Genomic DNA, 26,044 nt, shown 5'->3' on the forward strand with positions numbered 1-26,044 from the left:
CGTTGGTCCCAATGTGAACCATGATCTCTGATTTTTCGTCCTGCCCCTTCAGAAAGCCCTGCAGCTGCTCAGTGACACCCTTGACCCTGGCCCCAGGGAGGCAACACACCATCCTGGAGTCACGTCTGTCGCCGTATAAATGCCTGTATGTACCCCTCACTATTGAGTCTCCTACCACTATTGCTCTTCCTCTCTTTCTCCTCCCTCCTTGTGCAGTTGGGCTCTGGCTGCACTCCCCAGGGGAACCTTCACTCTCACTGTTTTCCAACAGAGATAAACAGTTCTTGAGTGAATTGCACTCTGGAGATTTCCTGACGATCTGCCTGCCTTCCTTCTTCTGACTGGTGGTCACCCATTCCTTCTCTGACTGCACTTCTGTAAACTGCGGGGTGACCATGTCTAAAAACGTGCTATCCAAGTAACTCTCAGCCTCGCGGATGCACTGCTGTGCCTCCAGTCAATGCTCAAGCTCTGAAACCCAGTGCTCAAGCTGGTCAAACTGGTGGCACTTACTGCAAATGTGGTCATCTAGACTGCAAGGAGCATCTAAGACTTCTCACATTTTACAGGCCGTACAACACTAGTTATTACAGTACTATTCTTTGCTACATTATAAGCCTCTTCTTTTAATCTAATACTATCCTTAACCACCTTATTAAGCGAGGGATGGACCTTTCTTGCTCAGTTTTATTTTTCAACGGAATGTATTTTTGTTGAACATTTTGAATTGTTTCTTTAAATATTTCCCACTGTTTATTTACCATAACTTTTCATCTAATTACCCAATCAACCTTAGCCAGCTGGCCCCTCATACCTTTGTAATTGGCCTTGTTTAAGTTTAACATTCCTGTTTGTTATTGGAGTACATTGTTTTCAAACGTAAATTGTATAGCGATCATCTTTTCCCAGCAGATTTTGAGATGGCTAACCCTTTCTTGTTGCACAATGCTAGATCTGAAATAGTTTTATCCCTAGTTGGTTCTACAACGTATTGCTCCAAGAAATTGTCACATAAACAGTCTACAAATTCTTCTAGACCACCTTTGCCAATTTGACTTGTCCAGCCTATATGAAGATTAAGGTGGCAAGTGGATTCTGGACAAGATGTTGCCTTCTAACACGCTGACCAATCAGAATCCACTTGTCGACCAATCAGCACCCTTTGCTTCTTTTGAAATTTGGTATTCTTGTGATTCTGCCCTGATGAGTGCAGATGAAAAGCTTTGACAGCATGTCTCTTTTACAGTAATACTCACTAATTTCCTTATTTGTTATGTCATCCTCTACTTGTCCTCCTTTTGCATTCTGTCTGTCTTTTCAAAATGTTGTATATCCTGGAATATTTACACCTCAACATTGATAACTTTGTAACCATATCCCTATAATGACGATTAGACCTAAACAATTTATCTCCATTTGTGCCACTAGTTCATCTAATTGCGGATTGGGCATTCAGATAGAGGCTTTAATTTTTTTCCCCTACTATTCTCTGCACGAACCTTACTCGCTGATGCACTATTACCGTTAAACACTCTGCCCCTTCCTGTCCCTCTCTGCTTGTCTTTACCCACATCGTTACACTGTTCTATTGCCTCAACTTTTCTCTTTGGATTTCTAAATCTCACTACACTGACCCCTCCACCATTAGCTTAAAGCCATATCCACAGCTCGAGTTATGCAATTCACCAGGGCACTGCTCCCAGCCCTGTTTAAGTGGGCCCATCCAGATGGAACAACTCCCTCTTTGCTAATACTGATATCAGTGTTCCATGAATTGAAAACCCTTGGCATATCACTCTTTGGGCCATACATTTACTTATCTAATCTGTTTGATTCTATGCCAATTGATGTAACAACCCAGAGTTGATTATCTTTCGGGTTCTGTGTTTGAATTTGGGCTCTAACTCCTCAAACTCTCTCAGCAAAACACCATTTCTATTTCTACGTTTGTCGTTTGTTCCTACATGGAGCACGACAACTGGATCCTCCCACTCCATGTTCCTCTCCAGCCGTGAGGAGATGCCCTTAACCCTGGCACCAAGCAGACAACACAATTTTTGGAACTTCTGGTTGCAGCTGCAGAGAACAGTTTCCATCCCCCTGACTATACTGTCCCCTTTCATTGCCATATTCCTTTTCACTCCCCCTCCAGTTGAATGGCATCTGCAACCACAGTGCCATGGTCATTTTGCTCATCCACCTTGGAACTTGCATTCTCATCCACACAGCTAGAAAGTATCTCATACCTGTTGCTCAAAGTCAAGGGCTGAAGTTCTTCCATTACTACATGCTGGATCCCCATGTTATGTAAACTTAACAAAAACAGTGAAGACAGTGTGGAAGTTTCTTAGCTCTCAAGGCCTTAGGATTTATTGAAGGCTGCCAGTACAGATGATGCCTTTTTCCTTCTCCTCTGAAGTGAGGTTACATTGAACTGTCACAGAAGAATTACACCACAGATGCAATGGCAAAACTGTGCTGAAGAAGACTCTTGAGTTTTCGACTTTTATTCCTAATTCTGCTGTTCCTCTTCCCTTATTAGGAAATAGTCTGAATTAATGTTTTTCATTGGCTAAGAGTGAGGATCGCCTGGTGTCAACCCACCTCTGTAACTGGAGTCATGTAGGCTGAAGACAACCATCCGTCTCTTATTATTTCCTTCGGCCCCTGAGATTACATTCCATTGTGAACAAAAAGACATCCTTATAGATACAGATTATAGCTAAATAAACAATGTTACTTCCTCTTATCAATAATAACAATTTGTTGTAAACAATTCATATGAACATGTTAACCTATTCCCATGGATACTAAGGCAATTAAGAACAAATGTTGACAGTCATTCCTAGCAGAATATGAAAACAAAAAACTACTGCGGATGCTGGAAATCCAAAACAAAAACAGAATTACCTGGAAAAACTCAGCAGGTCTGGCAGCATCGGCGGAGAAGAAAAGAGTTGACGTTTCAGGTCATGAGGACTCGAAACATCAACTCTTTTCTTCTCCGCCGATGCTGCCAGACCTAGCAGAATATCTTCATGAAATATGGGCGTTCTGTCCTACAGATAAGGACAATAGGTTGAGGCATTAGCAAACCTAAGTTTCATTCAAAGACATGATGGTTTTTGTTTAAAGATGAGGTGTCATACTAAGTTCAAGCTGCTGAGTCAAACCTTTTGCTTTTTTTTAAAGCTGACAAAGTGGCCCTCAATTGCGTATAGTGTAATTAAGACAAATACAAGTGCTTGAACCCAGACGCTTTTGGCACCTTTTAAATTCATTTAGTTTCCCACAAGCAGCTGGTTTCCTATTCTCATGTTACCTTAACTGTTAATTGTCTCACTGACAGAAATTCAAACTGAATCATGCAAAAATTTGGTTACGGCAAAATCCTAAAATGTTACTTCAAACCAACATAGAATCCTAAAAACTAATAGTATTATCAAAATCTTACACCTGCCTGTCTTGCAGTCACCCCCTCTTGTCCCTGACTATTGATCAACTCTAAAGTTCTACTTAACCTAAGGCGCGTGACTTTCCTGGAATAAAGTGCCCCTGTAACTCCACACCTCCCTGATGCAACTCAAGACTCCGGCTCAGCAACTCTGAACAGAAGCTGCTCAAGCCGCAGATGCTTACCACAGATATGGTTGTCCAGGACAGCAGCAACTCCAGAGACTCCCACATATTCATGCATTGGAGTACAGTCTCCATTTAATTCAGACATTTTGTTGGCAATTTTTTGCACTAAGCTCCAATTGTACTGTTTAGTTTGGTTAATTCAAGCTTCTGAGTACCACAAAATGTTTTCGTGCGAAAGAAAATCAAGAGTGGACTGCAGTCAATAAATTGCCCATGCTGGAAATGGTTCATTGTTGGGTTATCAAGCTAATTTGCTGAATCACTAGAATTTGGTGAATCCCTTGGGTATCAAAGGTGTGGGGAGCATATTGATAAAGTGTTGCTGCTGCTTGTGTGTCGATCACTATGTTGAATTAGGTCAAAATCCTGGAACTCCCTCCCTAACAGCACTGTGGGTGTACCTACAGCACATGGACTGGAGCGGCTCAAAAAGGCAGCTCACCACCAGCTTTTCAAGGGCAATTAGTAATGGGCAATAAATGCTGGCCTAGCCAGCAAAGCTCTCATCCCTTGAATGAATAAATTTTTTTTAAAAAATTGCTTTATAAAATACCTGGAACTCCCTCCTTAGCAGCACTGTGGGTATACCTACACCACGTGGGCTGCAGTGATTCAAGAAGGTGGCTCGCTGTTAGGGATGAGGAACAAATGACGGCCTAGCCAGCGACACACTCATCCCAAGAATGAATATAATTTAAAAAAAATAAAAATAGGGCTAAGCTGTGAGGGTGCACTTCACAAAAAGGGAAGTAAAACCTGGAACACTCCCAAAAGTGTAAGGCCAGGTCAATTGAAAATTTCAAAACTGAGATTGATAGATTTTTGGGAGGCAAGGGTATTCAGTGTTACAAAATCAAGGTATGGAGTTAAGATAGAGGTCAGCCATGAACTAATTGAAAGATGGAGCATTCAAGAGGCTAAATGACTGATTTGCTCAACTGCACCCTCGCCTCCACATTTAGTGCTCTAGACCCTAATAAAATCAATACTCACTTTCACCCTGGTATGTGTCTTATCTCTGGTCCCTTTAAGTCCAAGGGATGAGACTTGAAAGAATATGACGAACAACTGCTTTTGCCATCCATCACCAGATCTGGCTGGACTAAATAAAGCACTATCTGGTCTTGCTCTCGTTTGTTAAAACTGCTCACTATTCCACCAGGCCACAGGGCCAAGCATCCTCTAAGATTTCCTGAAGTCCTAGCCCTGAACTCGCATCTTTCTCTAGTTTTTCTTCCTACCTCCCCTCATACCCTCTTCGAACTCATCCTGTCCAGGAGACCCACTCCCTGCTCCCTCAACCCTATTCCCACTGAACTGCTGACACCCAACTTCCCCTCCTGGCCTGCATGTTAGCTGTTGTCCTTCTCTCTTTTTAAATCTACTATCATTCCCCTTCTGCTGAAAAACCAACACTTGACTCCACCACCCTTGCGAACTACTGACCCATCTCCAACCTCCTTTTCCTCTCAAGTTACTGATTGTGTTGTATATGCCCATCTTTCCTAGATCTCCATGTTTGAATCCTTCCAATCCGGTTTCCTAAACTGCTCTTACCAAATTCACAAATGACATTTTATGTGACTGACAAAGGTAAACCAGCCTTTCTCGTCCTTCTCAACCTGTTTGCAGTCTTTGACAGGGTTAACACACTGTCCTCCTCCAACACTTCTCCAGCTGTCGTCCAGCTGGGTAGAACTTCCCTCGCCTGGTTTCATTCTTATCTCTACAATCGTAGCCAGAGCATCACTTGCACTAGTTTCTTTTCCTGTTTCTGCACAGTTACGTCTGCTGTCTGCCACGGATCTATCCTTGACCCCCTTCCTATTTCTTGTCGACACGCTGCTCCTCGGTGACACCATCCAAAAGCACAGCATTAGCTTTCACAACTACACGTCATCACCATCCCTCTTGACGACTCACTCACCAGCACTGGATGTGCCAACATTTCTTCCATTTAAATATTGGGAAGTTTGAAACCATTGTTTTTGGCCCCAACTCCAAATACCATTCCCTAGCTGCCTATCTCTCTCCCTGGCAACAGTCTAAAATGAAACCAGTCTGTTAACAATCTTGGTGTCATATTTGACACCAGGATGAACCTCCGGCCATACTTGCGCCATTACCGAGATTGCCTATTTCCACCTCTAGTATCATCCAGCTTCATCCCTGTTTCAGAAGTTTATCTGCTGAAACCCTCATTCTTGCCTTGGTTACCTCTAGACTTGACCATTCCAATGCACCCTTGTTTGATTTCACACATTCTCTTTTTGTAAACTTCAGGTCATCCAAAACTCTGCTGCTTGTGTCTTAACTCGCCCTGAATTCCGTTCACCTATCACCCTTGTGCTTTCTGACCTACGCTGGCTCCCAGTTAAGCAGCGTCTTGATTTTAAAGTTTTCATCCTTGTTTTCAAATCCCTGCATGGCCATGCCTCTCCCTATTTCTGTAATCTCCTCCAGCCCCACAACCCTCCCAAAATATCTGCTATCCTCTAATTCTGGCCTCTTGTGCAACCCCAGTTTTAATCACCTCACCTTTGGTAGCCGTGCCTTCAAGTACCTAGGCTCTAATTGCTGGAATTCCCTCTCTACACTTCTCCACCTTGCTTTCCTCCCTTAAGATGCTCCTTAACATGTGCCTGTTTGACCAAACATTTGGTCATCTGACCTAATAATATCTCCTTACATGGTTCAGTGTCATATTTTTTAATGCCTTGGGATGTTTTATTATGTTCAAGGCACTATAAAAGTAGAAGTTTATATTTTATGGGATGTAATTCTGGCTCTGCTTGTAAAAGAAACTACTGACAAAATGATTGGTTGAATACCTCTTGCTTTCTTGTCATGTAGCAAGAGATTTTGAGCCAGGGTCAAAGCTCAATCCACCAACCTTAAACAAGTGCCTGTACACATCAGTGGGGCCGTCACTTTTAGAAAGAATAAACTCTATTGGATTTGTTAGCAAAGGAAGAATTGCTGTTCCATAAACCCATGCTTCAACCAAGAGGAACTTCTACCTCCTTGTAAATACCGTAAATTAATCTGCTGTGGCACTTGGATGTTAAACTGCTTTTAGTAAGTTAAGTGTTGCATGTCATTTTATAGCTTTTGGGTCTATCTGATTACCTTTGCTGTATAATCCTTTCTTAAAAATTCAGTATAAAACTCAAAACAATTGTTTATTGAGCATTCATTGATAAGATAATTGATTAATAATGCATATTTTTGAATGTGATTTCATTTATTCTATCTTTTTTGTGACAGATTTTTTATTATACAGAGGGAAACTCTTATGCTATTCCTGGCTCTCAGTTTCATGACCGTATTACTTGGGATGGTAACGTCAACAAGAACGATGTTTCCATTATTATAAACAATATTAATTTTAAAGATAATGGAACTTATACCTGTAACGTGTTCAACCCACCTGACTTCAGTGAGACAGGTGCAGAAATTCACTTAAGTGTTGTTGAACAAGGTGAGCCAAAAATATCAGTAGTTCCAATATTTCTTTCCTCAAAATTACTATTTGCTGGAACTCATCACAGCTTGTGACGTCTGCTACATTGTTAGAGGTGCTGAGCTATTAAACCGTGCTCCTGCCTGCTCAGCTAGTATATTAAAAAAATCTTATTAATCTCGCAGAGGAAGAGGCAGAAATTCCTCCAAGTAAAATATTGCAGACATTGAAAATTGTGAATCAAAAACTAAAACTCGGTTATCAATGGAGAGAACAGACAAGTTAATGTTCTGGGAACTATTTGCATCTGAAATGTTCACTTGTCTCTTCTTGTCGCTGATGCTTATTGAGATGCTGTGCATTTGTCGCATATTCTGTTTTTTTAAAAAAGTTCTGTGGTCTTCTGGCTAAAACCACCAAAAGAAAATCCTGATAATTTATTCCTATGTGCAAAACTTCAACGGCAATCCTATTGGTTGTAAAGTGCTTCAGGACGCCCTGAGTGTGTGAAAAAGCAATATATATTATGAAAATTGGTTCTTTTTCCTTTTAGTTGCGACCAGGTGAGGAGGGGTCAAATGGTTTCCCTCTTTTCCCCTTCCTCGTTTGACCGCAACAGGTTTTTTGTTTGAAAAGGATATTTGCCAACTCCGTGGATACTTAACTGTTTATGCGCTGTGATCATAAAAGAACCAATAGAACAGGTTTTCTTGAGCTTAACAAAGAGGTTAGTTTTATTGTACTTAAACTGATAGACATACACTCTTGAAGTCCACATACACACAAATACAGGTTACAGGATTGGGAAGGATAGGTTGAATTAGAGTCCATTTTAAAACAAGAAGGTAAAGTATACAATTCGTAGCTTGGTGACTTGTCTGGTTTCAGGTTGACATCAATGGACTCGATGCTGCTGATTTATAGATGTGGACACCATAGTTGGTTGTTCTTCTGTGTAGTTGAGGTCTTTCTTTAAAATCTCTGTCTGCTGCACATGGAGAGTGTTATCAATAGCTGGCAGGGCCCAAAACTTGTAGGTAATGTGGGGGGAGAGAAAGAAAGAGTGTGCATGATGGACCCCCACTTAGCTTCACAGTGGCTTGATCAATTCTGCTGAACATGTGCTTAAAACACACCTAGGAGTTGGCATGTCATGTGACCTGTCCTCCAACTGCCAATAATTCAAACATAGTCGTATATTCCAATTGTACCTCGCTTAACTCATGGTCTGGAAGCTAGCTTAAACCAGGGTCCCATTGTTCAAGCAATTAATGACTCATCTCCAACAGTTGGATATCTTAGGATGCCAAAGGTGATGTGGGGTCTTTCACACTGCGCGGGGTGGGGCGGGCATCATTGTCTTTGGTGGGTTTTGCAGACTTGTGAGCTGGAATTTTCCAGCTCCTCACGTTGGCGGGATCTTCCAGCCCTGTTGATGTGAATGGAGGTTTCAATGACTCGCCGGCCTGCCTCGGGTGGGCTGGAAAATTCCGGTCATGGTCTTCGCTGCAATGGGGTTGGAATATGGAATGTATAATGATGCAAATTATGTGGCCATCGTTGCTGTGAGCTCAGGTCAGGTCTTAATCTATGTTTTTAAAAGCCTGTTTTTAAAAAAAAGTTCAATTTCTTGTTTCCAGCTAATAGATTAAAAATCATTGACATAAAGCACATCTTCATCATGCTTTTTTTTCAGGTTCTTTACCCAATTTTGGGGGAATCATTCCAGCTGTGGTCATCGGAACAATTGCAGGTTTACTGCTAATTATTGGCATTGTGTACTTTGTCAAGAGAAAGATAGAGGATCAACGAAATGCGTATATTGGGTAATTCTTTACTGCCATTCATGTGTAGTAATAGATGATATTGTGTAAATTTTACAACAGTGCAATTAAACTCTAGTTTAAATATATGGAGTTTCAGCTTATTCAGATGAATTGTGTGTATATCCAAGTTTATTTTCTCTGAAAGGCTAAATATTAATAACAGCTGAAAATGTATACTTAAATTTGTCCAGTTTCTCAGAATTGGTCAAATTTTATATTTTCATTTTTTTCTTTGCGCGCCATCTTTAGTTTTTGGAATCTGTGACATTGGGTATGTAAAACACGAAGGATGTAAGAAAACTATGCTCCTGTTTTAAGCCCAGTTTTGAGTAGTAAGCGAATTAAGAAAGCACATGCAATGCTATCCCGCAGCTGACTTTAGATCGTGATTAGCAATGGGAACCTTGGCTGTTTCTGCCCCTGTCCATAGCCAAACGTGCTAAAGTCAATTCCAGTATTCCCTGTTCTGATGAAGAGTCATATGGACTCGAAACGTTAACTCTGTCTTCCTCTCCACAGATGCTGTCAGACCTGCTGAGTTTTTCCAGCAATTTTTGTTTTCGTTCCAGTATTCTCCACCCTTGTCTGAAATCAGCTAACTCTGTACAGAACAAGAATTGAATCTGGAACCTTTCTTCTGTTTGGATCAGTATATACTATACATTGCATTTTCTTAATGAGGCACAACTTGGCCATGTATTTCTATTAAAATTAAATACTTATCTTTTATTCTTCTGTTATCTTTAAACCAAATTTTCTAACCCTGGTAGTTATTGGGTGTGTGGCATCCTTGCATCAATGATGCACATTGTGTATGCATAGCAGTCAGTGTAGCTGAAATATTGCCCACGAGGGTTCAAGAAGTGAATAAGTACATATTCAGCAAAAGGTGTAACTTCTAATTTGATTTTGACTCTAATCTGTCAATATATTATATATATATTTTTGAAGGTTTATTCATTGTGTATATTTAGTATCTATTAAGATCACCTGTAGGGACTCCCCTGACAGCTTATTGAGTTTAACCAGTCAGTACCTGAGGCATAAACATGGAATTTGCAGGTGCTGGATTAAATGACCTCATCTAGGGTGTTATAGGGGCTACTACAGTTTGCTTCAATGCCTTTGGGTTAAGGAGGAGATAATGAATGGCCAGACCCCCTGCTCCTATTCCTGCACTGGAAATGTGGAGTTACTACTTGCTTAGTCTCAAAACTTGCACTTGAGTGATGGCTACCTGGTAAGTAAAGGACCAGGTTCAGCTCTTGTGCTCCCTCAATTAAATTGTCTGTTAATCCTTGATGCCAAAGTTCACATGTTGCTACATTGATCTATTTTCTTCCTTTTTTTAAAATGTTATTTTCTTTCCAGAAAGTGCTCTATACACACTGCCCCTAGTACCACACATTGCTTCCTTGGTCAGTGTGTTCCAAGACCAACAAGGAAGGAAACATTGCTTGATTTGGCTGGGGTGTGCAATAAATGATGTGAGCATAGGAGAACAATTGGATGATAGTCACAAAAAGATAGTTCCAATGTAAGAATAAAACAGAATAACAAAGAATCAAAGATAAGGATGCTGAACTGAAAAATGGCAATTTCTGATTTAGATGTGTATAATTTAAACAGCATGGGCTTTGAAGTCTTGAGGGAGATCCAAAGTGTGTTTGAAATCCCCAAACTAATACCTACAGTGTGCAAATGTCAAACAAAGTTAGATATAATGAATAACACAGTGCAGTACACTGGTGCAACAGTGCCTCAGCATTGGCTGAACATGGCTTTACTCCTGTAATTTTTCTTCTTGTAAGCTCCTCTTGTCTTTACCATGTCATCAGTCAACCTTTAACAGAAGCCAATAACCAAGAAGGTACAATATAGGTATAAGGTCTCCTTAGGAATTCCAGACAAATTCCACATCTTGATTTTAAAACTCCAGGTGCCTTATGCAAATTGGCAGTCACTCCGGACCCAAGTCTTCTACCTCCCATTCTTGCTGTTCAGAACTGCTTCTTGTGCAGTAGTGTCCCATTTCTTCTCCAGCCGAATAAAGAATGTATATTACACCCATTAAAACAGGTGGCATCCTAGAACTTGTCAAGTTCGCTGGTGTCAGAGAATCCCATAAATGACTTTTTAAAATTCAGGTTTACTCCTGCTGCCCTGAACTGCTCTACAATGTTGTAAACAGGGTGTGACAATGGTGCTCTTCTTGTGCCCTGAATCAAATAGTCATGTCTTCAGATGCATTTCCATCCAACCTCTCTGAAGACCATTTGAGAAAACGCTCGTTGAGAGCAGACTTGGTTTGATTCGATGAGCTTTATGTTCATAGCAAAATGAGCACAGAAATTGAATTAATTTCAATTAATTAAAACAATGAAATTTCTCAAGACAAAATAAAGAACAAGCCACGCTTGCATCAAGCAAATATCTTAATTAAGCAAAATCATTTCTGACCATTCTTTGCTACACTGCAGCCTTCTTGTTCTAGGAGTACATGTGGGCACCTGAATGTAACATCTAGTTAATTTGTCAAGGTGGATGTTCTTTGCGTAATTTCAATTATTTATAAGTATTTATTGGGCAAAGTGAGTCAACACAGACATGAAGTATATGGGAATTATTTCAGAGAACAACAGATATCCCTGATTCCAAAAGGTATCCAAAACACCAAATTTGTAATGGAATTCAACCTAATCGATTTAAAAACTACCACAATTTGGCTTAACACCCAGCCTCAGTGGGCCGGCCTCTAGGTATTGGTGTGGTAATCCTTGTGTAGCATTATAAAGTTATTATTACAAATGTGAAGGATATTACTAATGAAGGAAGTGTGCATTACTAACCTTGGATGACATTTAAATATATAGTATAGCGCTATGAGATCATTATCAGAAAAAATAAATTTTGCATTGCAGTGGTATACTTGGCATTAATCACTGCAGTAGTGATTGTTTTGGGAAAAGTAATTAACCAATTTAGCTTTTTTGTCAGTAGGTTTCCTTTTAATCAGAAGAATTTAATAAAGCAAATAGATACAACTGTGGCATCTGTATGCATTAAGAAGTAATTGAATGTCACATAGTGGTCAAATCTCAGTGGTTAGGTCCAGCCCTAAGAGGTTATATGTTTCTCTGGTTTCCATGACATTGGTTTATAAATCAATTCTTAAGTGTTGCTTCATTACAGTTTACTGTTTAGTACTGTGGTCAGTGTTTCCTCTAAGCCTTACAACCACACAACAACCCAAAAGACCAAGACCCTTTAAGCTACTGCACATACATGGATGCACAAAAGAAAAAGGTGGGGCATTCACTTACATGTCCTACACACTCCCAAAAAAAATGTGTTCATACAGATGTTTAGTCCTGAAAAGAAACTGATGGGCATGTTGTGATTTTCTGTTTGTAACTAGATTTTGAACAAATTTGTTTACCTCTCAACCCAACATGAAATTGTTTTGGTATTTCTCGATACTGACACTTTGTCTAAGTGTGAAGTTTGGCTATTTAACTACTATTATGATACAGCCTTTTGAGTATCAACTTATTGGTCAATTGAAACCATTTAATTAACTGTCATCCTGACTATTAGGTGAAGCCCCATAGGAAAATTAGGCCTTTTCATTTGAAGGAAAGAGCAGTACTGATAGTAAAGTCTTTGGCCCAAAATGTCCAAATTTTTGATTGTTAGATTTGAGTATTTCGGGAACCTTTAAGAGCATAGTCAGTAGTGGTGCGCAGTGCTGAAGATTTGAAATCTGATTTAATCTTTCTGGTGAGCTACTATTTTTAACAATTAAAGTTTCCATTTCCTGACTGAGAGCTGCATATCTTCACAATTTGATGGGATGTTAGTAATTTCCTGTACATTTGAAAAGATGCTTTTATTCCAATACTGAATAATAATAACAGAAATGCTTCTCGAGTTGTTAATTGGCAATGTTCCCTTTTAAATCATGGGCACAAATCGGCCCCTTCAAGTTAGTCATGTACATGTGGTCATGCAAAAAATTAAAGGGTTGGGCTCTTAAATCACCAGTGCACCTTAAAAAAAAGGGGGAAAGGCCTATTTTTTGTATTAGGATTTTTTTACTATGATGTTGAGCTCTAAATTTTTCAACTAATTTCAATGCTTTGAAGTTCATATAAATTCTGTCACTGCATCACCACCACCACCATCACCACATTCCCTCAAAACAATTCTATCAGGTTAATCAAATCTAGCCCACCCTTTATAGGGTCCCCCTTGTCCTCACTTATCACCCCACCAGCCTCCGCATTCAAAGGATCATCCTCCGCCATTTCCGCCAACTCCAGCATGATGCCACCACCAAACACATCTTCCCTTCACCCCCCTGGCGGCATTCCGCAGGGATCATTCCCTCCGGGACACCCTGGTCCACTCCTCCATCACCCCCTACACCTCAACCCCCTCCCACAGCACCTTCCCATGCAACCGCAGAAGGTGCAACACCTGCCCCTTTACTTCCCCTCTCCTCACCGTCCCATGGGCCCAAACACTCCTTTCAAGTGAAGCAGCATTTCACTTGCACTTCCCTCAATTTAGTCTACTGCATTCACTGCTCCCAATGCAGTTTCCTCTACATTGGAGAGACCAAACGCAGATTGGGTGACCGCTTTGCAGAACACCTTCGGTCTGGCCGCAAGCATTACCCAGACCTCCCTGTCGCTTGCCATTTCAACACTCCACCCTGCTCTCGTGCCCACATGTCTGTCCTTGGCTTGCTGCATTGTTCCAGTGAAGCTCAACGCAAACTGGAGGAACAGCACCTCATCTTCCGACTAGGCACTTTACAGCCTTCTGGACTGAATATTGAGTTCAACAATTTTAGATCATGAACTCTCTCCTCCATCCCCACCCCCTTTCCGATTTTCCCCCTCCTTTTTGTTTTTTCCAATAATTTATATAGATTTTTCTTTTCCTACCTATTTCCATTATTTTTAAATGTATTTCCATCCATTGTTTTATCTCTACCTTTTAGCCGTTTTCGATTCCTTCACCCCACCCCACCCCCACTAGGGCTATCTGCACCTTGCTTGTCCTGCTTTCTACCCTTAATTAGCACATACTTTAGATAATATCACCACCTTCAACACCTCTTTTTCCTTTTGTCTGTGACATCTTTTGGTTATCTCCACCTATCACTGGCCCTCTATCTAGCTCTTCTTGTCCCACTCCCCCCTTAAACCAGCTTATATTTCACTCTTTTCTATTTTTCCTTAGTTCTATTGAAGAGTCATATGGACTCGAAACGTTAACTGTGCTCCTCTCCGCAGATGCTGCCAGACCTGCTGAGTTTTTCCAGGTATTTTTGTTTTTGTTTTGGATTTTCAGCATCCGCAGTTTTTTGCTTTTATCTTTACAAATCTATGTTGACTAGCATGGTCAGTTTCTGCCTTCCAAAATAGATTTGTTTAATCTGGAATTATTGAATCAAGTTATTTTTCTATTATGGACTTGAAGCTAGCCAGTCAATAGTTATTTAGCTTAGCCTTTCCTCTGTTTGAACAGAACTGTAATCAATGGCTCCATCAGTTGCTTGGCACTGCTACAGCCTTTAATAAATTCTGACCCTGTTCTACTTACAAGCTTGAAGTCTGAGACTGTTTCCTGTTGGTATATAAATCGATGGTATCCTTTCTATTTCTTTTGTGTAAAAGCTTTTTAAAATGTCCCTTGCTCTCCTGTGAAGACTGAAGTAAAGTGTTCAATTAAGCAACCCTGTTCTTTCCTTAGCTACTATAATCTCATTGCGTACCAAATTTTTTTCTATGCTTAATTATATACTGACTTAGAAAAATTGAATACATTCTATTAAAACTGGAGATTTATAATCTCCTGCATTCTTCTAGCCTATTTCTAGTTTATGTTCCCCATTACTACCTCAATACACTCAATGATGTGCAGATTTTCTTTTCAGTTAACAGTATGATGATATGTAAAGGACAAAGAGTTTTGCAAAACGCATCTTTATTCTTTAGCTCAACTTGGATAAACTTTGAATCTATCCATATTTTATTAAAAGTATTAATTCTAATGCACTGTTCCTGTCTGCCACACCGTGTCACGATTTAATCATACGTGGGTTCAAGGCCTATTAAGTGTTACTTTTTAACTAGGATTTGTGTATTTTTCAATTCCTTAATGAGGTGTTATTCCCCACCACGCTCTGTTTCCAAATCCAGTAATGTAGGGGTCATGCAGGTAATGTATCTAATTCATATGGGTCAAAAAATAATCACTGACAGGTGACACGGAGAGTAACAATTAGGTTGTTGTGTGTACAAAATTGATCTTAAACACAATCCGTATAAAGCATGATCAATGACTTAAGAGGTCCATGCTTACCCTTTATGGAATCTTCATCTTCAGTTCCATTATTGCTTCAGTATTTTGCTTTAAATGGTTCAGAAACAATTTTCTAAGAGAATTTTATTAAAATAACATGATGGTGTGCCGGAGTCGCTCCCACACGCGCAGTTTCAGTTCACATTCGTTCAGTTTGGGTGTTGTTGAAAAACAACTTTTATATTCATTATTATAGTTTTACTATATATCTTTTGCAGGATTATTATAGTGTTCATATGTGATATTATTGTGATACTATTAAAACAAGGACTAGCCCAGGAGATTAATTTACAGTTTGGAGAGAAAATGGCGAATTTTCGCCTGCACCTGTAAAAATAGGGAAATCAAACCCAGGGAGGATGGAGCCAGTGAGATCAGACGGTGCATACTCCTGTGAGGATGGAGCCAGTGAGATTGGACAGTACGTAATCCAGGGAGGATGGAGCCAGTGAGATCGGACAGGGTGTAACCCAGGGAGGATGGAGCCAGTGAGATCGGACATGGTGTAACCCGGGGAGGATGGAGCCAGTGAGATTGGACAGGGTGTAACCCGGGGAGGTTGGAGCTAGTGAGATCGGACAGGGTGTAACCCGGGGAGGATGGAGCCAGTGAGATCGGACAGGGTGTAACCCGGGGAGGTTGGAGCTAGTGAGATCGGACAGGGTGTAACCCGGGGAGGATGGAGCCAGTGAGATCAGACAGGGTGTAACCCGGGTAGGATGGAGCCAGTGAGATCGGACAGGGTGTAACCCGGGTAGGATGGAGCTAGTGAGATCGGACAGGGTGTAACCCGGGGAGAATGGAGCCAGTGAGATCGGACAGTGTGTAACCCGGGGGGAATGGAGCCAGTGAGATCGGACAGTGCGTAACCCGGGGAGAATGGAACCAGTGAGATTGGACAGGGTGTAACCCGGAGAGGATGTAGCCGGTGAAATCGGACAGCGTGTAACCCAGGAAGGGTGGAGCCGGTGAGATCGGGCAGTATGTAACTCAGGGAGGATGGAGCCAGTAAGATCGGACAGTGATTTGCAAAAGAAGCAAATGCAATTGAGAAAAATCTTTTTCTCACAGCGAGTGGTTCGGGCCTGGAATGCACTGCCTGGAAGTGTGGTGGAGGAAGGTTCAATCAAGGCACTCAAGAGGGCTTTAGATGATTAGTTGAATAGAAACAATGTGCAGAGTGATGGAGAAAAGGCAGGAAAATGGCACTGAGTCACAGTGCACATTTGGAGAGCCGGTGCAGACATGATGGGTCAAATGGCTTCCTTATGCACTGTAATGATTCTATGAAGAAAATCTCAGTTTCTATAATTGGTTGATCTTTGTTGGCGTAGCAATAAAGGGATCATATATGAGAAAGGAATCAATACCTTTGAGAGGAGAAAAAATTGGGGAAACTCGGATGCAGTTTCAGGGGTGACCAAAATTTTGAATAGAAAGTTCTTGATTTTCCCCTCTTAAATGACTACTTTAAAGATCTGGAGGTGACCTCAACGTCTTAAGAATAGTGCAAACTCTGCTCAAAGCCAAATCAATTAAAACTGGTGCATTGTATATAGTGATGTAGAGCATTAGTAAAAATCTGAAAAACAATGTATTTAATTGAAACAAAAATCTGTTTGCCAGGAAGGCAAATTAGTGGCTTGCATTTTTGTTTTCTGTAAAATATTAAATATGTAACTGTGCTGGAAAATCTGCATTTGTGCATAAAGAGATTGTAAATTTTGCAGCATAAATGCAGCTGGTAAATCTGAGGAAATTTGGGTATTAATTTGAGTTCTACTGTTAATTGCTCTATGATGTAGCATAATTGAGAATATTGTCATGATTTATTTTCCTTTAATTATTTATCTTCTCCATGCAATTCAGTGGAAGTAGGAAGAGCTGATCCTGAATACCAGTAAGTGGTGGCTAGAATTCAGCAAAACCCTAAAGGTTAACACTTAGCTTAAGTTTGTGTAGCATTAAATATGTGTGATTGTGCATGAGGGGTGTGTGGTTGAAAACCTGATGCTTCGCATTAAAACCAGAGGCCTGTGTTTGAATTGCATTTTGTGTGAAAAATGATCATACTCTGACTTGCAGAAGAGTTTTGTAATTTGGATCAAGAGAAATGTGGGAGGGGTAGCCTGATCTCCTCTGTGACTCCTGCTAGACTAAGGTATAAATAAATTAGAATGCTTCTGTGGAAACAACACCTGCAGCATGGTAGCCTGGATTGCAGAGGAAAACCGCAAGGCCAAAACATTACTAAAACAAACTAGAAATTGAACAGAACATGATCTCCGTAGGAACCCAAGCTGTGTTTTGTCAGCTTAATTCAGTTAAATACCATTTGGCATTTAAACAAACAACTTTGCAATCAATTCATGGACTTCAACAGAAGTTGAAGTTTAACAATCCAGGAATAAAGCAATTTTTTTTGTTGGTCGATTAAAAACGAAAATTGCAAGTTTTTACACAATTAACATGGTATACAGCTCGACAAACCTACGCATAATGAAAAATTTTACAAAAATCTGAAAGCCAGAAGTAAGAAGTGAGGAAATACTTTTTGATTTTAGTTTATTTTGAAATATTTTTCCCTTTATACCAAATCTTTGCTTTAATACAATTTTTTGTTTTGATCCACTTCATCTAGATTTGAAGCTGTAAATCTTCCTTGAGGGTAAAAGTGTAATGGAAATCTACTTTCTTAAAGTGCTATTTTGTGTATGCTGTCCACCATCTCCTGACATGTCGTATTATTTTACAGTGCTGAAAGACCATAAATTGCCAGCTACTTTTAGGAAAGTAATATGACATTCTGCATGTTAATACTAATTGGCCTTTTCCAAAAATATTTCTAGAATCCTTTTAAATGAATTTTGTTAAACAAGATTAAAATTTGTTACTGGATTTGTTTTCTTACTCATTCAAGGGATAGAGTGTTGTTGGCAAGGTCAACATTTGTTGCCCAACCCTAACTGCCCTTGAGAAGGGAATGACGCACCATCTGTGGCTTACTAAGGAAGTTAAAGATAGTATCGAGTTGAAAGAAAAAACATATAAATCCGCAAAGGTGAGTGTCAGGTCAGAAAATTGGACAGAATGTAAAGAACAGCAAAGAATGAGTAAAAGATTGATAAAGAGGGAAAAATTAGAGTATGAGAGAAAGCTAGCTGGAAATATAAAAATACATGAAGAGTTTCCATTGGTATTTACAAAGGAAAAGAGTAAGTAAAGTGAGTGTTGGTCCTCTAAGAGAGTGAGAATGGGGAATTAGTGAAAAACAAGGAAATAACAGATGAATTGAATAGATATTTTGCATCTGTCTTCACTGTAGAGGATACAAGCCAATCCAGAATTGAGTGTTCATCAAGAGGTGAAAAGGAGGGAGGAACTTAAAAAAAATTATACTCACCAGGGAAAAGGTACTGAGGAAATTATTAGAACTGAAAGCTGACAAGTCCCCAGGTCCCGATGGACCTTCATCCTACAGTCTTAAAAGAAGTGGCTGCTTAGGAAGTAGATGCATTGGTTAATTTTCTCAAATTCCCTAGATTCTGGAAAGGTCCCATCAGATTAGAAAATAGTGAATGTGACTCCTATATTCAAGAAAGGAGGGAGGCAGAAAGCAGGAAACTACAAGCCAGTTAGCTGAACACCTTCATAAGGGAAAATGCTGGAATATGTTATTAAGGAGGTTAGAGCAGGGCACTTAGAAAATCTTAATACAATCACGCAGAGTCAATGTGGTTTTGTGAAAGGCAAATCATGTTTGACTACTGTATTGCTATTCTTTGAGGAAATGACAGTCAATGTGGATAAAAGGGAACCTGTGGATGTGCTGAACATAGATTTCCATAAGGCATTTGACAAGGTGCCACATCAAAAGTTACTACACAAAATAGATCATGGTGTAGGAGGTAACATATTAGCATGGATAGAAGATTGGTTAGCTAACCAGAAACCAATAAGGCATAAATAGGTCATTTTTGACTTGGCAAGATATGACAAGTGAAATGCCACAGGGATCAGTGCTGGGGCTTCGACTATTTACAATTTATATCAATGACTTGGGTGAAGAGACCAAATTTGATGACACAGAGACAGGAAAGTAAGTTATGAAGACAACATAAAGAGCCTGCAAAGGGACATTAATAGGTTGAGTGAGTGGGCAAAAATGGAAAATTAAAGTAGGGAAGTTTTGCTATAATCGTACAGGTGAGGCCATATCTGGAGTACTGTGTATAGTTTTGGCCTCCTTTATTTAAGAAAGGATATAAATGTGTTGTAAACAGTTTAGAGCAGGTTCACTCGACAGATAACCCCCACCATTGCAGGTATCAGTGAGGGTTGGACAGGCTGGGCGTGTATCCATTGGAGTTTTGAAGAATGAGAGGTGATCTTATTGAAACATATAAGACCTTGAGGGGACTTGACAGGTTGGATGCTGAAAGGATGTTTCCCCATGTGGGAGAGACTAGACCTAGAGGACATAGTCTAAAAATAAAGCACCTCCTGTTTAAGATAAAGAAGAGAAGAATACTTTCTTCTGAGGGTTGTGAGCCTTTGGAACACTCTTCCCCAGAGAGTGGTGACGGCAGGGTCATTGAATATTTTTAAGGCATAGGTAGATAGATTATTGACTAACAAGGGGATTCCAAGGTTATCGGGGTAGTTGAAATGTGGAGTTGAGGCCACAAGCAGATTAGCCATGATATTATTGAATGGTGGAGAAACCTTGAAGGGCCAAATGGCCTATTCAGGTTCCTAATTCATATGTTCCTTTTTCTTCTACTTCAGTCCCCATGAAATGAAGGCCAAATGCCATTTTCTTTCTTAATTGCTTGCTATACCTGCATGCTAACTTTGTGTTCCTTCTATGAGTATACCCAAGTGTCGCTAAACATCAACATTTAGAAGCTTCAAGCCTTTTAAAATTCTGCTTTTCTATTCTTATTGAATAACTTCTCACTTCCCCACATTGTAATCCACCGGCCACCTTGTTACCTTCATCACTTTGCAGCCTCTTTGTATCTCCCTCGCAGGTTACATTCTCACCAACTTTGTATCATCAAACTTGGATACGTTACTCTTGGTATCGATATCTGTTCTAAGTTATTAAATAGATTTAAAATAGCTGAGGCTGCAGCACCAATCCAATCTATGAGTTACAGCCTGCCAATATGAAAATTCCCCATTTATTCCTATTCTCTACTTCTGTCTGTTAACTAGTCCTTCATCCATGCTAATATATTACACCAATTCTAAGAACTTTTTTAATGGCACTTTATCAAATGCCTTTTGGAAATAAGTGGCAAGTAACATTTGTGCTGGGTGAAGACAATCTCCAACAAGAGAACCTAACCATCTCCTCTCGACATTCAACAACATTTCCACCACTGAATCCCCCACAATCAACATTCTGGGGCTCACTATTGACTTGGAACTAAGTCACATAAGCACTGTGGCTATAAAAGCAGGTCAGAGGCTGGGAATTCTGTGCCAAATAACTCTTCCCCCTGATGCTCCAAGGCTGTTCACCATCTACAAGGCACAAGTCAGGGGCATGATGGAATATTGCCCACTTGCCTGAATGAGTTGCGCTCCAACAAAACTCGAAGCTCGACGCCATCCAAGAAATAGCAACCTGCTTGATTGGCACCTGCTCCATCACCTTAAACATTTACTCCCTCCAGCATAGGTCCACCTTGGCCACAGTGTGTATCATCTACAAGATACACCACAAAAACATGCTAAGGCTACTTCGATAGAACCTTCTCAACCCTTGACTTCTACTACCTAGAAGAACGAGGGCGGCAGGTGCATGGGAACACCACCTGCAGGCATGCATCCTGATTTGGAAATCTATTGCTGTTCATCCATTGACGCTGGGTCAAAATCCTGGAACTTCTTCCCGAATAGTGGGTGTATCTACGCCTCAGGAAGGCAGCTCACCACTACCTTCTCAAGCTTGGGTTTAGGCAATAAATGCTGGCCTTGCTAGTGACGCCAACATCTCATGACTGAACTAAAAAAAAGTGCTGGCTAACATAAACTGAGACATTGGCAAGTGCCAATTTTCCATCCTCAGAAACCTAAATGCTGACTTCTATCCTTAGAGGTATATGTTCCAGTGTGAAACTATACTATTTGGGTATTTTTATATTATTGACCCTACATTCTTAATAATTATCTTTCTTTTCCTGTCTACCACTTGCACTTTCCCAGACATGTTTCAACCTTCAGCTGAAATATTTGGGTTAATGCTATCCCGCTGGCTTTTCTGTTGCTACCTGCTCATGCCCCACTGATAATCTGAGAGAAGATACATGCTCAAATATTTTACTCTTTTCTGCTCAGGCCTTCTATCATACCATCCCCACACCTACCAACAAAAGGACTGCTTAATCTTGCAAACTAAGCCAGAAGTCAGATTTCTTGGTTATTAATGGGTAATTATTGACTTCCAGTTGAGAGATGGTTCTTGTACCACAAAAACACATGCTTGTATTTTTTTTTTATTATACCTTTCTTCAGAGCTTCAGTTTAGTTCATCGTATGTCCTCTATTCATTGGGTGCTGCTCAGTGGAAACAAGCTGTTGTCCTGGCTCGATCTCAAAATACTGAAATGATGTTGAGCACTCTGGTCTGTTATAAAAATGATGCAGATAACTTTTACCTTTTATTCATTATTTATTTTTTATCATTCTACACTCTCCCAGACCTGATGCATTAAAACATTGACTGCTTATGATAGGCCTTTGTCGATTTTGTTTTAAACTTGCCATTGACAGATTCACTGAAACCAGATTCCATTTTTATTGTATGGGTTTTCAAGTTTGTTTTTAATCTGTGTTTTAGAAATTACATCTCATCACTTTACCCATTTGTGAAAGTCAGAATCCATGGGTGATGGCAGCAGTAGTTGGACCTCGCTCCCTCTTCCTTTTTTTCTTTGTTTTACTTGACGTTTTCCCTGAGTGGCTTGATTCACACACACAATTTTCTGTGTGGGAATTTTGTCTTATTTTGTGGTGTAAACATTTTAAAAAAAAATATGTACTTGGTTTGTTTTCCAAAATTGTCAGATATCGAGTTCTTTTCTCGATGAATTGTGTTATTCGTGGCTATTGAGCTAAGAAATTGGTACTATATTGAAACAAACCTTTTGCATATTCCTGTTAATTTGTATTTATAAATGTGTTGCATGTATGTTTGTACCCAAAGCATTGGAAACCAGTTCTTGAACCACAGTTTAACTAAGGATGGTCAATGTGCTATTCCGACTCGGTATGCACCACAAAAAAAATTCAGCAATACTAATCAGTTTGTTTGACTTTCTAAAGTGAGGTGCGATGTTAGATAAGTGGCTAAAATGGGTGTTTCAATGTTTTATTTTCGGCCATGTCTTTTGTGCATGTGTCTTTGTGCCAGTTAGCTTGTACCTCATACCATTTTTATTTACTTCCTCCCTTTTCCCGACATTTACTTCTGCATGTTCGTCCTTGCTTTATGCTACAATGTGCTTTGGAAAAAAAATGGCAGCCCTGTGGAAAATGTTTTGCCAACTGAACAACCTCTGAGGAGCTCAGCAATGTCAGTTATGGAGGATTCAATGAATCATAGTTCTGTTGGCCCGCTCCAGGTATGATTTATGCTTGCTTTGTTTCTTTGTAATCAGCCAGGTAGAAACATTGTTTAATTTGTTTGCAGATCCTTCATTTGTGCCTCTTCATTAAATAGAATAAAGATAACCTTTTAATTGAGCACCTCAAATACATGGTGAAAGTTTATTTGGCTTTGCTTAAAAGTTTCCAGTCTATGTATTGTCCTCCTGTATTTGTACAAAATGTGTTGAAGAATATAAACTTTTCATAGAATCTTAATGCTGACAATGTCTCAAAAGGTGATCGGACCTGCAAACCAAATTATCTTCTGAATTGGTTGGTATTTTTCCATTTATTTTTACTTCCTCCGGATTAGAATTTTCCTGCTCTGATTCTTAATTCTTGTAAACGCTCAGGGGATTGGGCAGCATCTTTGAAGAGTGGAAGGTAAGGTGCAGATTGGTGACTTTGTCCAAAAATCCGATGGGCAGAATAGTCCATGCATGCTGGCGTTGGGCGTGTTCAGTGGCATGAGCAGATAAATAGCGAGAAGGCCAAAAATTGGTTCCACGACGTTGTGAAACCAGTTTATGATCATCCGCTCATCCCGTCGATGGCGGGCTGCGTTTCCCGCCGTCGGATGTCAGGAACCTCATTGTAATAAAAACAAAAAACTGCGGATGCTGGAAATCCAAAACAAAAACAGAAATACCTGCAAAAACTCAGCAGGTCTGGCAGCATCAGCGGAGAAGAACAAAGTTGACGTTTCGAGTCCTCATGACCCTTCAACAGAACTGCTGTTGAAGGGTCATGAGGACTCGAAACGTCAACTTTGTTCTTCTCCGCTGATGCTGCCAGACCTGCTGAGTTTTTGCAGGTATTTCTGTTTTTGTTTTACCTCATTGTAATACATCAGCATATCATTATAAGGCAAGCCTGCCGGACTCATAATGGATCGTCCTGGATCGTCCGCTGGATCGTCCGCCCACATCAGTGTGATTGCACACCGATGTGTTTCACAATAGCATATAAAAGGTGTGGACTTGGTGGGCTGCACTTTGAGGGGAACTTGGAGGTGAGTGCACAGTAACATTGTGGAGTGGTCGCCTGTTGGACTTCAAGGTTGAGGCGCGTTTGAGGGGCTGGTGGCAAAGGCTGCCCTGCAGTTGAGGCAACTTGGGGTGGGGGGGGCGTTGGGCAAGGGAAGTGGCCACGCATTTGGGACACCTTGTTTAAAGTGACCATCCCTCTGCAGCTGAGACAGTTCAGGTGCAGCCACATTGATATGATTGGAGTCGGGCCTCTAGCTTATCTGCCCACTCGAGCAATGCAGAGGCATCAAGTGCCACCAAGTGCTCCAGAGCTTTTCACCCCTCAGGCACAGGCTGCAAACTAATGAGCGTTTTAGGGGAATGCAGAACAGTTGGACAACTGGGCACGTTGTACAGTCTCCTTGCTAAAGCTGGCCATGGAGCAGTCACTGGTGGAGGCGCTCACAGCCCCTTGCAATGTCATCATCCTGGTTTGGGCCAGTCTTCCCCATGGTTCAAGCTAACAGTGCAGCCTTGCAGTGCGGGTTAGGAGAATGCCTGAGCTGAGAGCACAGCATGCAGTCCAATGGGCAAAGCTGCCGCCAATCGGTCAGGTCAAGTGGGATGGAGGAAGGTGGGGTTTCGGGCAGCCATGCAGCGCACTAATCTCTGGCCATCCAAGTGGTGTGCAGAGGGAGGAGCAGCATCCTCTGGTAGTAGGGGCAGCTGGGGCTTCCACACATGCCACCGAAAAGCCACAGTGAGCCATTGTTGGTCGACACCTAGGTAGACCCAGTGCCTATAGACGTCGCCTTTCATTCCTGCAGATGACCGAGAACCAGTGTTGCTTAAAACTGCACATGTCTAGGAAACTGGTCGGCCATATCTGCTGCAGGATTTGGCACCACGTGGACATGGAGGGCATCCACTGCCAGTGACTGTGCAAGTGACAGCGGCACTCCACTTCTACACCAGTGATTCCTTTCAGGGTTCCACAGGTGACATCTGTGGGATATCACAAGCCTCCACCCATCCATGAGGTCACAGATGCCATATTCGCAAGGGCACACAGCTTTGTGCATTTCACCCGGGACCAAGAAAGCCAGGATGCAAGAGTGCTGGCATTTCACCAGGTCTTGGGTTTCCCACAGGTGCAGGGTATGATTGATGGCATTCAAGTGGTGCTCAGATCTCCGTCACGACACACGGTGAACTACAACTGTGAGGGCTTCCGTTCGCAGAATGTGCAGCTAGTGTGCAACCACCACAAACGCATCCTGCAGGCCTGTGCATGGTTTCCAAGGAGTTCGCATGACTCCTACATTCTCAATTCGCTCACAGATCCCTGACATCTTCCAAAGTCCACAGAAGCTGCAGGGTTGGCTCCTCGGGGACAAGGGCTACACACAGAGGATGTGGCTGATCACACCCGTGCGGCAGCCTCAGACAGCAGCAGAGCGAAGGCATAACGAGGCTCATGCTGCAACTCGCAACTTGGTGGAGCAAACCATCGAGATGCTGAAAATGAGGTTCCGGCGCCTGGACTGGTCTGGTGGAGCCCTGCAATACAGTCCACAGAGGGTGTCTCACATCATCGTCGCCTGCTGCACCCTTTACAACCTGGCGCTGCAACGGGGAGAGGAACTGGCTGAGGAGGAAATGCAGTAGCTGGAGGCCTCCTCCGATGAGGAGGACATCGACGGTGATGAGAGTGAGAAGATCCTTGAATACGATGATGACAGTGATGAGGCTCTCGCACTGGCCAAATGAGGCAGGCACGCTCGGGGGCCCTCATAGCTGCTAGATTTGTGGAGGATGATGACAGCGAGCAGTGAGGAGACACCATCAATCCTTGCATTGCACCTATGAACATTTGACTCCAGTCTGGCTTATGGCAGCGCACTTACCCTCTGTGATAATATTCCTGTTTTGGAGATGCAGTGGAGGCCCTAATAGTTGCTTGATTGCAGGAGGATAATGAGAACATGCAATGAGGGCACTCCATAGATCTTCACATAGCCTCTGAGAATATTTGACTCCTGTCTGGTCGAGGGCAGCTCGCTTCCACTCTGTGATCAGGGTAATATAGAGACACAGCCATGAAACTTTAA

The 26,044-nt window shown here is 41.3% G+C and overlaps 1 protein-coding gene across 2 annotated transcripts in view; it reads left to right on the top strand.

Annotated features, from left to right (window-relative positions):
• The window catches only part of LOC144691676 (myelin protein zero-like protein 1), a 50,663-nt gene that overhangs the window by 12,103 nt on the left and 12,516 nt on the right, over positions 1–26,044 (top strand). The window contains exons 3-5 of one of the 2 annotated variants that reach the window (XM_078560007.1): positions 6,910–7,123; positions 8,802–8,931; positions 20,340–20,485. In XM_078560007.1, the coding sequence (XP_078416133.1) occupies positions 6,910–7,123; positions 8,802–8,931; positions 20,340–20,481 (486 nt within the window). In that variant the 3' untranslated portion in view covers positions 20,482–20,485. Of the gene's footprint in view, positions 1–6,909; positions 7,124–8,801; positions 8,932–20,339; positions 20,486–22,840; positions 22,941–26,044 lie in introns of those variants that run through there. The other variant, XM_078560006.1, reaches the window with a different exon arrangement.

The sequence above is a fragment of the Cetorhinus maximus genome, chromosome 16, assembly GCF_964194155.1.
Source record: "Cetorhinus maximus chromosome 16, sCetMax3.hap1.1, whole genome shotgun sequence".
NCBI classification, from domain to species: domain Eukaryota; kingdom Metazoa; phylum Chordata; class Chondrichthyes; order Lamniformes; family Cetorhinidae; genus Cetorhinus; species Cetorhinus maximus.